General features: G+C 48.8%; 1 protein-coding gene across 1 annotated transcript in view; it reads left to right on the top strand.

The window, feature by feature from the left end:
• The first annotated feature begins 236 nt into the window (after window positions 1-236).
• Window positions 237-13,777, top strand: part of SNX19 (sorting nexin 19) — a 44,493-nt gene continuing 30,952 nt past the window's right edge. The window contains exons 1-7 of the mRNA XM_053366638.1: window positions 237-2,670; window positions 3,434-3,572; window positions 4,567-4,667; window positions 6,183-6,302; window positions 6,765-6,895; window positions 9,925-10,021; window positions 10,838-11,033. Coding sequence (XP_053222613.1) covers window positions 1,033-2,670; window positions 3,434-3,572; window positions 4,567-4,667; window positions 6,183-6,302; window positions 6,765-6,895; window positions 9,925-10,021; window positions 10,838-11,033 — 2,422 coding nt within the window. The 5' untranslated portion in view covers window positions 237-1,032. The remainder of the gene's footprint in view (window positions 2,671-3,433; window positions 3,573-4,566; window positions 4,668-6,182; window positions 6,303-6,764; window positions 6,896-9,924; window positions 10,022-10,837; window positions 11,034-13,777) is intronic.

Raw genomic sequence — 13,777 nt, 5'->3', positions numbered from 1 at the left:
TATTTTAAGCCGAAGGACAGGTCCCCTCCAAACCATCTATATATATGGATAAACAAACACACACACACACACACACACACACACACACACACACGTGTATTTGAATGAAAAATGTGTATGGTTTGGAGCGGACCTTCCCAGCGTCGGGCGTCGGTCGCCAGATGGCACTGCTGCCGCCTCCGCCGTGGCTCTGCCGCTCCGCCTCGCTGTCCGGACGCCTCTTTAGCAGCGAGACCCAGGAAGCGCCCGGAAGCCCGGCCGGGACTCGGAGCCTTCCTGCGCCGCCCTCCCTGCATCGCCTTGACCCGGGCGGGCCGGCGCGGCGAGAAGCTGGGCGCGCGCTTTGGGGAGCCCCCGGGACTGACCTGCCGCGCGCCAGGGACAGGCTCTGCGCGCTGCAAAGCGAAGCGGGGAGAGAGAGAGGCGGCGTTGAACGTCTAGCTGCGCAGGAAGGCAGCCTCGTCGGTCTTCGCGAAAACCAGCAGCCCTCCCATCGCCACCTTCCCCGGGGTTGCTTCAAGAGGGGAAGAAGTTCGGGGAGTTATTTCTATGAGAGCCGTTTGCTACCTCGCAAATACCGAGCGCGGGAGAGGACGCTTTGCATTTGCAGCTTGCGTGCTTCTTCTTCTTGTCCTTTTTCTTTGCCTTGCAACTTTCCCCCGTGCTCCGCTTTGTCTTGTCAGCCTTTCCAGGCAGCTTAAATAAGGCTTTGCTCTGAAGCCAGATGGTACTTGCAGGCTCCCTGCTGCTTTAAATCTATTAGCGAATATAACAATAATAATAATCGAAAGAAATGCTTCTTTAAATCCAGCTTGGGTGAGCTTTCTTTGATAGCAATGCTTTATTAACTGTAAAGAAGTGGCTGAACTAATAAGCCTTTGCTCTGGCAATCGCAGCATCCACGCTGCCATAAATATGTGAGCACTAATGTTGAAAATAATAAGCATGCCTATTTCAATCCAAACCTTCGCTAGCCAAGAGAGAGCCATGCTATTTTATTAAATAGGAAGAAGTTGGGGGGGGAGACAGAAAATGCTAAGGATCCGCGATCCGGGTGCTGGCTTGGGTGACATGACGGGCAGCCGGAAGCTGCTAGCCGTGGGGGCTGTGCTGGGATGGCTGCTGGTCGTCCACTTGCTGGTCAACGTCTGGTTGCTTTGCATCCTCTCGGGGCTGCTGGCGGTGCTGGGTGGTTGGCTGGGCTCCCAGGCGGTGATTGGGACCAGCAGCAGAGTCCACCTGGAGAGGTTCCTGCTCCTAGAGAGCAGCCCTCCAAATCCCGACGCGGAGCAGCAGCTGGACAAGGAGATCGAGGGCATGATAGGGAAGATCGTTCGGGATTTCGTGTCCTCCTGGTATCGGTCGGTGAGCAGCGAGCGGGGCTTCGAGGACGAGGTAAAAAAGGCCATGATGGGCCTGGCTGTGGAGCTCAAGAGGCGAATGTCCTTGATAGACAAACAGGCTCTGACCGAGAAGCTGCTCCTGCTTGGAGGTTGCCACCTTCAGACTTACAAGAAAGCCCGGGAGAAAGCGGAGATGGAGCAGAGCTCTGGAGTCCCTGCCCAGAGGGCTGATCACCTATGGCGAGCATACTCAGAACTGTCAGACCCCCACGTGGCTGTCCAGAGCCCCGCCAGCGAGGTGGATTATGCTCGGCGCATCGTGGACTTGCTCCTGCGTGTTCTGGTGCCTGAGCCGCACCTGGAGACCAGGACTGGGCGCTTTGTGGTGGTGGAGTTGGTGACTTGCAACGTGCTGCTGCCCATGATCAACAAAATGGCGGACCCAGACTGGCTCAACCTGCTGCTGATTGGGATTTTCTCCAAGATCAAAGCCGCTGGAGGGAATGAGAAGCCAGAGACGGCGCCAGCCCTTTCTTCATGCCAGCCTGCGGTACCCAGTTCATTGCAGCTGGCCTTTCTGTCGGAAGCCACCCCGGAGAACAGGGCAGTTTCCCCGGGGAATTCCGAGCCGTCGATCGGAGATGCGCTTGACGGCTTGGAGTGGAGGGAGCCGTTCAGCAGAGAGCTGAGTGCTGACTTGGATAGTAGGAGAGTTAGCACCTCTTCCGTGCCCTGCCTCCAGCCTGATACCCTGGAGTCCTTCTTCCCCTGCGAAGACCTGGAAGTTGAGTCTCCCGTGTCCGAAGTAGGAAAGGACTCTGCAGGGCTCATGGCCCGGGAGGAATTCCTTGTGGAGTCCCTCGCCGCCCTGGAGGGACCTGAGAGCTTGTTTCAGGAGGATGGCCTGAACGCCAAGGGCAGGTACTCGGAGTATGCTGCTGGGTCCAGCTCTGAAATGAGGCCCCGAATCCCCTCCTTGAGCCCCTGCCCTGACATCCAGATCGAGGCTGCCGAGGAGAAGGAGGAGACCTTGGCTTCACTGACGGCTCTTTTGGAGGACTCGGAGAAGACCTTCCTCAGGCGGCCGTCCTACCTGGACAAGGAGCTGGTGGCTTCCGAAAGCCTGGCCCACAGCCCTCAAGACCTTGCCCAGCTGCCGGGGCTGCTGTCTTCGTCCCCCACCGCCCCCTTGGGCACCTTCAGCTTTGAGCCGCTCAGCAGCCCCGATGGGCCTGTTGTCATCCAAAACCTGCGCATAACTGGCACCATCACTACCCGAGAGCACAGCGGGACAGGATTCCACCCCTACACCTTGTATACTGTGAAGGTAACTCAGTCGCTCCTCTCTTCTGGGTATCGTAAAATCCTAAGAGTTGGAAGGGAACCACGAGGGTCCTCTAGTCCAACCCTCTGCAATGCAGGAATCTTTGGGCCAGCCTGGGGGTGTGGAACCCACAACCTTGAGATTAAGGGCCTCATGGTGTACTGACTGAGCTGTCCCACTGAGTCAGTAAGCGGAATCTGATGCACAAGCATTTTTCTAATGTTTTTGTAAGTCTTGAAAGGTCAGTTCTCTAGAGCAGGCCTTGGGTTCCCTGATGTTGTTGGGCTCATAGCTCCCATTGTCCATGCCGCCTGGGAATGGTAGAGGTTGTAGTCCAAGAACATATGGGGAACCAAGATTGGAGAGAGCTGAAAGAGGAAAAGTTGCTTTATCCAGGGACATTGGTAGGCCTCTTCCTACCTCTTTTTTCTCAACGGTGACACAGACCATTCATAACTCTGAGCAGGGCAGTGGGGTGGGGTAAGTGAAGACAAGCTGCAACAATTAATTATAGCGTTCTTCGCTGCCCCTCTAAGGAGCCATTTGGGGTCTAGCTTACATATTTGAGTTTCTAACACTTATGGGGAGTTGGGAATACAGATTCAGTTGTCTGGATCCAGCTCGCCACCCCTGCTTTCCTTCTGGACCCTCATGTCTCCTGTGTTTTCATGTAGAAAGTATCCAGTGGCATGAAAATTCTTTCACCTAGTCTCTGGCTACATGTGGTTTCCTTTGATGACGTGTGGTCTTCTCTTTCCCCCCACAGTATGAGACGACTTTGGACAGTGAAAATGCCAGCGGCCTCCAGCAGGTAGCTTACCACACCGTGAACCGGAGATATCGAGAGTTCTTGAACCTGCAAACGAGGCTGGAGGAGAAGCCAGACCTGCGGAAGTTCATTAAAAGTTAGTGCTGAGTCTTGCTTTCTGCAGGAGCTCTTTCATAGGGTGGCCCTAGGCAAGTCTCCTATTTAATTTCAATTGAGTGCATATAACATTGCGGCCTTGACCTGCACCTCCATGGACAGCTGTGTGTCCAAAATGACTCCCAAGCTCCTAATGAAGACCCACCAACCTTTTCTTCTGGTCACTGAAACATTCTTATTTCTGCTTTGTGCTTTAGGACCAGCAGGGATTGGTACCCCACTCCTGTACCAATCTGGTACTCGAAAGGCATGCACAAAGTGTTATTGCTGACCGTGCTTTTACTTAGTAAACTGTCCTATGCTGAGTCCATCTAGCTCAATAATCTTTTGCAATTCTCTTCTCCTGGAGACTCTCCAGAGCCTGATTCAGTGTATCTTCCAGAAGGCGGTATAGCACCTAAAAATAACAATCAAGCTGTCTCATGGTAACAAGGGATAAAGTAGTACAATTAGCATCATGTTATCCACCCAAGGTGTTGAAATGTGGCAGGATACAAGTTCAAATGGAGAAAATAAATTCTGCACTTCTGCAAAATCTCATGTCACGGACTGAGAGTGATGGATAATGTTAATTAACCACCAAAGATGGAATTTGAACTCTCGCCCGCAAAACTCACACATACCAGTTGCCTGCCACACCTCTCTTCCTCTCCTCACTGTTCGCCCCCCCCCCCAAAGAAAATAACCAGCTTCTTTATTTATCTTTACTATTAGTAATCAGAGCTGTAAGGCCTTGGCTTGATAAAACTTATTTTGATATCGGGTTTTTTTCCCCTGGTTGTTCCTCTGTTGTGTTTGAGTTACGTTCTTTAAAATCTTCAGTGGCGTTTTTGTTGTTGTGAATTGCTTTTCCTTGGAAAAGCGGCACATAAATATTTAAATAAATAAATAAATGCAACAAATAAGCTAATAGGATTAATGATGCATTGCAATAAGGTGTTTTTTCCCCTTCTTTGTTTTTTTCTAACCTCCAGATATTAAAGGTCCAAAGAAGATCTTTCCCGACCTTCCTTTTGGTAACATGGACACGGATAAAGTAGAAGCCAGGAAAAGCCTCTTGGAGTCATTCTTGAAGGTGAAGGCTCTTCTCTTCTCTCCTGCCACGTAATTTCTCTTAGCAGGTTTATTTTTTAAATAAACCTTGCCGAAGAGACTTGGTAGGGTCACGGTTCAGCCATTTTAAACCAGGGGTCAGCAACCTTTTTCAGCTGTGGGCCGGTCCGCCGTCCCTCAGACCATGTGGTGGGCCGGACTATATTTTGAAGAAAAAAATGAACGAATTCCTGTGCCCCACAAATAACCCAGAGATGCATTTTAAATAAAAGCACACATTCTACTCATGTTAAACACACTGATTCCTGGACCGTCCGCAGGCCAGATTGAGAAGGCGATTAGGCCATATCCGGCCCACTGGCCTTAGGTTGCCTACCCCTGTTTTAAACAGTGGGGTTTCCAGACAGTTGCTTGGTTCCCACAACATGGTAAGGCAAACCATGGTTTACTGGGGGCCACTCAGAGGGGAACCAAGGTTTGCTCTTCCCCACATCTCATGGTTAGTGAGGAGAGTACTTAGCCACAAGCCTGTATCTGATCCAAACCTTGGCTTAGCTCAGTGTGGCACAGCAGCAAAACTACTAAGGAGGAGCAAAGTGGCCATGATCTCCCTGGGAGCTTGTTTTAACCTATGGTTTGGCTTACTGTATTGTGCAAACCAGATCATTAAACCAAGGGTGGGGGTTGGAGTGAGCCCTGCCGCTGTAGTAAGGCTAGGAGAGACCTATGACTGCGGCTGCTTTCACATGGCAGTTTATTCAATTTCCCCAACATTTCCGCATTATATTATATCCACACGGCATAAAACCCACTTACGAAACCTAATGGAACACAGCGCATGTTAATGGCTCATTTCTATGTTGTCGGATTCCAGAAAAAAAATCTGTTCACAGCCCCCTTAGCCTGGAAAACCACGGCAGAGTGTCAGAGTTTGGGGTTGTACACCAGCGTGCAGTTATTTCCTGTTGTTTTCATGGGGTCATCATGGTGAAAAAACAAGCAGGCATTTGTGGAAAGGGTGAGGGGGGGCAGTGACGTGGTCTGTTGGCGTTCGTTGTTGTGTTGCACCACTCCCACTGGTGTAAATGAAATTTAGCACAGTTTGCCAGTATATCGGTGAAAAAGCCACAATTCCAAGATGCAAAAGGTCCTGCAGTGGCATGTTTTCAAACAGAGGTTGGATGGCCATCTGCCAGGGATTCTTCAGCCATGATTTCTGCATTTGCAGGGGGTCAGACTAGATGACCTGTGGGGGTCCCTTCCATCTCTACAATTCTATGGAGAGAGCAATAGGAAATGGGATAGAAGCCCACTAGCATTACAGTCAGGAAAGCTAGTGCAATATTCCCACATGTAAACCAGTTGGGCAGGGGTGAGGCACCACTGGCTGTTTTACATTACATTTACAATAGACCAGTGTTTAGGGACCTTCTACTTGTTTCCAGTGCTGGTTGTGGCTGTGGCTAACCCTGGTTAAAGTCTGCCCAAACGTGCTCCTAAACTGGCCACGATAGCATTCGTCTTCTCCTTCTTCCAGCAACTGTGCGCTATTCCTGAGATTGCCAACAGCGAGGAGATGCAAGAATTCCTGGCCCTGAACACAGACGCCAGGATCGCCTTCGTCAAAAAGCCCTTTGTGGTCTCCAGGATTGACAAGGTAAGGGTGCTCAGAGCACAAAAGCAAAACATTAAAAAGAGCAATAAATCCCGTTCAAATAACCCAAGATCGGCTCCATACATTTAAACCAGGGGTCAGCAAACTTTTTCAGCTGGGGGCTGGTCCACGGTCCCTCAGACCTTGTGGGGGGCCGGACTATATTTTGAAAAAAAATATGAACGAATTCCTATGCCCCACAAATAAACCAGAGATGCATTTTAAATAAAATGACACATTCTACTGATGTAAAAACATGCTGATTCCTGGACCATCCGTGGGCCAGATTTAGAAGGCGATTGGCCTGGATCCGGCCCCCGGGCCTTAATTTGCCTACCCATGATTTAAACCATTCGGTGTGAAAATGGGGAGAGCAGAACTTTGGCCCTGGCAATGTCAAAAGGTCTCCTGCAATCCCTATTTTAGCTGAATGCCCCTCTCCTCTTTTCCCCATCCTTCTTGCAGATTGTGATGAACGCCATTGTGGACACTTTGAAAACGGCCTTCCCCCGGTCTGAGCCGCAGAGCCCGACGGAAGAGCTCAGTGAGGCAGAGGTGGACGGGAAGCTCCAGAACGAAGGGAAGAAGGCTAGCAAGTAAGAGTGCCGCCGGGGGCCAATCCTCCCATTAGCTTTGAACATTGACCTTCTTTCTGAGTGGATAGTCCTTTAGTTGCTCCTTTAGATGTCACTAGATAAGCACGACCAAGAGAGTTTGTGTGAGAAAACCGCTAAGCATTTCAAGTTCATCGCTAGTTTTAACACTTCAGACTACAGAGGTATGGGGTGGAATTGCCTGCATGGGAACTCAAGGAGAAGGTAGGCCCCAGAGATGAGATGATGCACCCAGAATTTCTGGCCTGGTTCACACATACTGAGCTAAACCATGATTTCGGGTGGGATTGCAGCCAGTTTGCTCCTCTGCGGCCTTTGTGCTGCTTTGCCACCCTGAGGGAAACTGTAGCTTGGCTTGGCATGCCGTCTGAACCTGGACTTGCGGCTTAGTTCCACAAGGTGCCAAAAAGAGTACAGTTATACGTTGGGTTACAGACGCTTCAGGTTGCGTTTTTTCGGGTTACAGACACGCCGAAACCCGGAAGTACCAGAATGGGTTACTTCCGGGTTTCGGCGGTTGCGCATGTGCAGAAGCGCTAAATCGTGCTATGCGCAGAAGTGCCAAATCGCAACCTGCGCATGTGCAGACACGCCGCTGCAGGTTGCGAATGCTGTGGGTTGCAAATGTGCATCCCGCATGGATCATGCTTGCAACCCAAGTGTACACTGTCCAAAGCTGGGAAAGTGCTCACTAGGCTTTGGGAAGAAGGCTGGAGGACTCTGGGACCCTTTTACAGGCCTCACACTTCCTTCCCAAATCTAAGCACCTCCTTATCCAGCTTTAGGAAGACAGTGGGAGGGCTGGGGGGGCATCAAATGTTGCCCAAGGCCACTAGAAAGACACTGAGGGCCCTTGGGCCACGCGTTGGACCACCCTACATCCAGGAATGTCTTTAGCACTTGACTTGGCTGAATGATTAAACTGGCACTTGTTGAGTGCAGAAACCAAGCTGTGCAAGGTTATATTTTTGGCCGCACAAAAGGATCCTATCCTGAGTTTTCCACCGAGCGCCACATGTTGTTCGGAGGCAACCAGTCGTGAAAGCCAGTGGACACTCGGCTCCTTTATCTGGAGGAGTAGCTGGTTAGTTGGCAGTCAGTGTTTGCCGTTACTGAACACGTGCAGGTCGATTGAGGCCGTCACTGAGTCTTTGCTGGAATTAGGAGTGTTGTCATCCCTGTGCTGGTATCTGTAGCATTTTTCCTTCTTCCTGGAAAGAGATTTCTCTTCAGGAAAGCAATCCAATGGGGAGAATTGCATTCTTCCAAAACTAGAGAAATCTTGGCAGGAAAGAACATTCCTTAGCAATCAACAGACTTCTTGCTTTCTCTAGGAAGCCAGCAGACCCCTTCCAAATAAATCGTGTCTCCCGACAGCCATAGACTTGACAGCGGATTTTGCAGTTATCAGATGTGTGTCTGGGTGTTTGGGAATCCTGCTTTTAAATTGCCCTTCCAAAAGCTGTGCGGTGTGTACTATTCAGTGTCCTTGGGAAGGAGCCCCAGCTGTATATCTGCTGTATTTTGAATGAAGCTCTGGACACCCCCATACCAGAAAGCATATTTCTCAGATGGAAACAGGTGCAGAAAATGCAAAATTAATAAATCAGTGGGCTGAAACTGCTTCCTTGCAGATTGCAGTGTTAGCTAGGCTGGTTCTGGGTCCACACAAAAGCCTTATGTTTGAAGGCAGCACCTGTTTCAAAATCTTTCCACTTTAGTTTAAAGATAACCCTGAAAACAGAGAGTTTTCAAGAATGGTTATGATAGTGTGTTGAGTTCCGTTTTCTATCTTTTAAACTATTGTAAGTCACCTTGGGGCTATTTTGGGGTCTGCTAAATTAAATCTATCATAGTTGGGAATTTGCTCATCGGGGGCTAGTACCTGAACAGCAGATTGAGCAAGCAGGTTGTGGGTCATGCAAAACACTATTTTGAATAATGATTTTTATAAGGTAGGGTAGGGGGCACTGGGAATGAGTTTACGGAACCAAAGGGCCCTGGAAAAACCACTGATTTAAATTATAGTAAAGATTTCAGCTACGTTTTCCTTTGTACATATCATTCAGTGTCCTATTGCTTGTTTGTTTTGGTGATACTTGTTTGTTTGTTTGTTTGTTTTGGTGACCACCCTACATGATGCCACAATTGGGAATAGACCCTATTTTTCTGGCCTTTGGTCACTACCCCCGGCTTGTTCCTGTTGCTGCCTTGTGCAGGTGCCTCAGTAACATTTCGTTAGCAGGATTTTTCTATGATTCTTGAAGGTTCAACTCAATAGTAACGAGGTGTATGTACCTTTTCTCTAAAGCACATCATTGTAAGTGCACACAGATGAATGCTCAATTTGCCAATCCTGCAGTTGTGTCCTTATAAAACGCATAAAAATCCTTAGGCACTGTACACAGATTTTTTTTAAGAAAACCAAATCAGTCTTTGTTTTTGGACTTACAATCTAGGAGACATAATAAAATCACAGAATTGTAGAGTTTGAAGGGATGCCAAGGATCATCTAGTCCACCCCCATCCAATGCAGGAATACGCAGCTGTCCCATAGGGGGATAGAACCCACAACCTTGGCATTATCAGCACCACGCTCTAACCAGCTAAACTATCCAGGCCGTACTAGAGCTTGGGATTGCCCAATGAAATTAATTGCTAGGAGATTCAGGCCAGGTAAAGCACTCCTTCATCAGGGCATGTGGAAATATTTGTGTGAGAGTGAATGTTGTTGGTCACTGGGTTAAATGACTTGAAAAGGGGACTAGGTGCATTGGAATATATTTTATGCTAGTCATTCTTTTTAAAAACTTTATTATTATTATCTTCTATTTTTACTCCTCTTGCCTTTATGATGTTATGTAAAATAACTTTGGGTACAGTGCAGTTCACGCATTCAGCTACCAATAGTTAGGTCAAGGAACCTGCCTGTGTGAACCAGTCTTGAGCTCTTTGGAGGCAAAACGGGTTATAACAGGTAAATAACAATTCTGGGGTTTTCTCTTTCGCAGGCCTAGGCTGAGATTTGCATCCAGCAAAATTGCTCCGGTCCTGAATGTGCCTGGAGCGCAGGAGAAGATTGCATATTCTTTCAAGGAAGGCACCGCTGTAAGTGTGCACACATGCCTGAGAAAATCTGAATCATAGAAGGGTAGAGTTTAGAAGGGACCCTGGGGATCATCCATTACAACCCCTTGCAATGCAGGAATACGCAGTTGTCCCTTACACAGATCGAACCTGCAACCTTGGCATTATCAGCACCATGCTGTAACCAGCTGAGCTATCCATGAATCCGGGCTCCCCGCAGGAGCCACCCCACTGAGTTGCTTCAACAGGCAGCCCAGGACTGAGTTGTATCCATTGTTCTTCATTTAATTTATTTTTATTTATTTAATTTCAATGTTTGGTAGTAATATTTATTGAGTTTTTCATTTTAATAATCCAATAATAAACACATTAAAACATTCCAAATTACAATAAAAAAAACCAAATATATTGCCAAATTACCGGTATATATCTTTCGGTGACTTCCCATGCTCTGAATTTTGCGGAGTGCTAATCATCTAATATCACATTGCATTTCTTAATTAGTCAATTAACCATTCCTATGTTAATACGTCACTTAATTTTCATTTATGTTTACAACCACTGGTCTGTTCAAACTTTTGTCTTCATAGTTCTGTGTGAAATATTTCCCCCTGTTGCTATCCACATTCCAGCAATTTCATTTTCGATTTCTATCCTGCCCTGACTCTCAAAGGAGCCCCGTTGTTATGATTTGCTACATCTCTATCCTGCCTTCCCCCTAAGGAGCTCCAAGTGGGACATGTGGTTCACTCCTTCCTGCGTTTATCCTCACATCAACCCTGTGAGGTAGGCAGAGAGGCAGCGACTGTGGCAGTGACCTGCTCCTTCTTCTCTCAGGTCTCAGAGTTCCTGTCTCTGGCAAGGATGGAGTCCTTCATCCAGAAGCAGGAGAAGCTGGTGGAGGCCGTGTTTGACGAGAGCCCAGAGGGTGAGGGAGACAGAGATCCTAATGCCTTTAGACGTGCATCCAGTTTGGACATCGGGAAGCCCATGAAGGCACCACAGCAGCCAGCAGAGGGCAGCAGCAATCCTGGTAAAAATTCTAACCTGTGCGCTGTTCCTGTTTCACCTCTTACTATTGTTAACCGGTTACCCCAATCCCCGCCAAGCCATGCATGGCACTCTAGGTATCTTGACCCTCTGCCAAGGTCTGTGCTCCTTTGCAGAATTGAAGACACAGCAAAGACTTTTGTAGCTTTAAGAAATATGATTTATTCACCTATTTACACCTTCAGGCTGCATGGAGGGTGTTCAAATCTTGCAGCATGGTCGTCTCAAGCAGGGCTTGTTCCCCACGGCAGTGCAGCTGGACTGGGAGTCCAAGGCATCACAAACACCCTGCCTTCAGCCAGCCTGCCCAAGATGGATCTCAGTCTTTTTTCCTCTCCCCTCTTCTTCCCAGCACAACTTGCTAAAGAATCTCTTTTTCTGTTACTTCACATCCAGTTACCCTGGTAACCTTCTGTCTGCCCAGGCCCAAGAATTCCTCTCAGATGGGTCATCAACACCTTTCATCATTTTAATGCCTCTATTCCAGGTGAGGCCCAGGCTTGGAAAGGAAACTTAGCCTGTCTTTTTCCACTGGGCTGTAATCTTCCCTTCAATACTCCAGTTAATCAAAATCCTACCATTTAATAATTTCTAGGGTTTAGAGGATTCCTCCCCCTCCCCCAACTTAGAACACTATTATTACTGAATTGCTTTCCAGGCAATTTACAAATTACAAAAAAACAGCATTAACTCTGTTAAAAACAACACAGAAAATGACAACAGATACATTTTAAAACCATGCGAAGTGGACACCCATGGCAGAGACCCATTCATCTGGCTGGGAAAGCCTGTCGGAACAAAAATGTCCTCAGTTGTTTGCAGAAGCAACAGAGAGCAGGCACCTGTTGTATATGTATATCTCAACAGGGATTCTGTTCCACAGAACAGGGGCAGCCACATTAAAGGCCCTGCTCTCCTGAGTTAACTGTGGAGCATGTAAGAATCATAAAACTGTAGAGTTGGAAGGGACGCTGTGAGTCATCTAGTCCAGCCCCTTACAATGCAAGAATCTCAACTAAAGCACCTGGGACACATGGCCATCCAAACTCTGCTTAAAAACCTCCGAGGAAGGAGAGTCCACAACATTCCAAGGGAGTCCGTTCCCCTGTCAAACAGGTCATCAGGGTTAGAATATTCTGGAGGGGAAGGCTCTTCTGGAGAAATGCCTGGGATGTGGTTTTCCAGAGATGTCCGGAATGTGAACCTGTTCGCTTCTGCTGACCTTTCGGAGTGGCCTAGCGGGCGGAGACACAGGTGGCACTGTGGGTAAAAGCCTCAGCGCCTAGGGCTTGCCGATCGAAAGGTCGGCGGTTCGAATCCCCGTGGCAGGGTGCGCTCCCGCTGCTCGGTCCCAGCGCCTGCCAACCTAGCAGTTCGAAAGCACCCCCGGGTGCAAGTAGATAAATAGGGACCGCTTACTGGCGGGAAGGTAAACGGTGTTTCCGTGTGCTGCGCTGGCTTGCCAGATGCAGCTTTGTCACACTGGCCACGTGACCATGAAGTGTCTCCGGACAGCGCTGGCCCCCGGCCTCTTGAGTCAGATGGGCGCACAACCCTAGAGTCTGTCAAGACTGGCCAGTACGGGCAGGGGTACCTTTACCTTTACCTAGCGGGCGGAGAAGAGGGGAGTCAAAGCAGGGTAATTGAAGCCAAAATGTGGAGATGGATCCCAGTTGGAGGCTGCTTCTCGGGAGGCCTGGCCTTCTGTACCTACAACATTCAACACTTTCCCCAAATCCCTTCCTATCCTGAAATTGACTTATGCTGTGATGAGCAACAGAGTCATTAAAGCAGAGCTGTTTGCTCTGTGAATGATGGTCTCTGCTGCTGAGTCAGGATGCTACCACAAGGTGGCAGTGGACTACCATGAATTAAAGGAACAGAATGGGGAATAGGCAGCCATAGCAAATAAATGGCATAGTTTGAACGCTGACTTTAGACTGCTTGATAGCCGGTCCCTCTGTCCCTCCAAGAAATGCTGGGAGCTGCAGTCATGCTCCTCATTGGCCCTGCTCCATATCCTCCTCCTGACTGGCTGGAATGTGCCCTTGAGCTGTGATGGGGCTGCTTGCTGGAGTGGATGGATGGAGAGGGGAAATTTCTTTCATTTGCTTGGTTGCAATGGATAGATAAGCGCTGGATCTGTTGCACCGCTCACCTTTGCTTCTAGGTCCACCCGCTGCTGACAGGTGACTCACAATAGCCTGAGAGCTGGCGCAGAGCTGTCCTGATGGTGGCTTACTTGGAGTCAGGCCATTGGTCCATCTAGCTCAATATTGTCTACACTGGCTGGCAGCCCCCAGAAGGTTGCCCCCAAGAGGTGTACGCACACACACACACCTCGTCTGTGAGAAGGGGAACACAAAGATGCATATCCTTGGTTGGGGTCAATAAAAAAATGCTTCTCTACTCCTGCACTGAAGCATAATTTAGCTTGATGAGAGCAAGTTGGTGTGAGCTGCATTCTCCCCATGGCCATAGCTGCAAGCGGTTCGGAAGCTTTCGCTTGCAGTTTCAGCTAGCCATGGTTTACTGTGTTGTCCGAATCCTGAAAGGTACTGAACGTTAACTATGGTTTGTCGAAACAAGCTAGGTTCATATCAACTAGGTCAACTTATTTTGGGCATAGTTAAGTCAGGTTTGGACAACACAAAAGCTGGCCTTAACTTAAATTGGAAGTTTATGAAGTTCCCCCAGCTGAGCAGAAGTGAGGGGAAGGGAGTGTTA

The sequence above is a fragment of the Podarcis raffonei genome, chromosome 15, assembly GCF_027172205.1.
Source record: "Podarcis raffonei isolate rPodRaf1 chromosome 15, rPodRaf1.pri, whole genome shotgun sequence".
In the NCBI taxonomy this organism is placed as follows: Eukaryota; Metazoa; Chordata; class Lepidosauria; order Squamata; family Lacertidae; genus Podarcis; species Podarcis raffonei.
The sequence above is the reverse complement of the archived record's forward strand: the minus strand, read 5'-3'. Positions and strand labels throughout refer to the sequence as shown.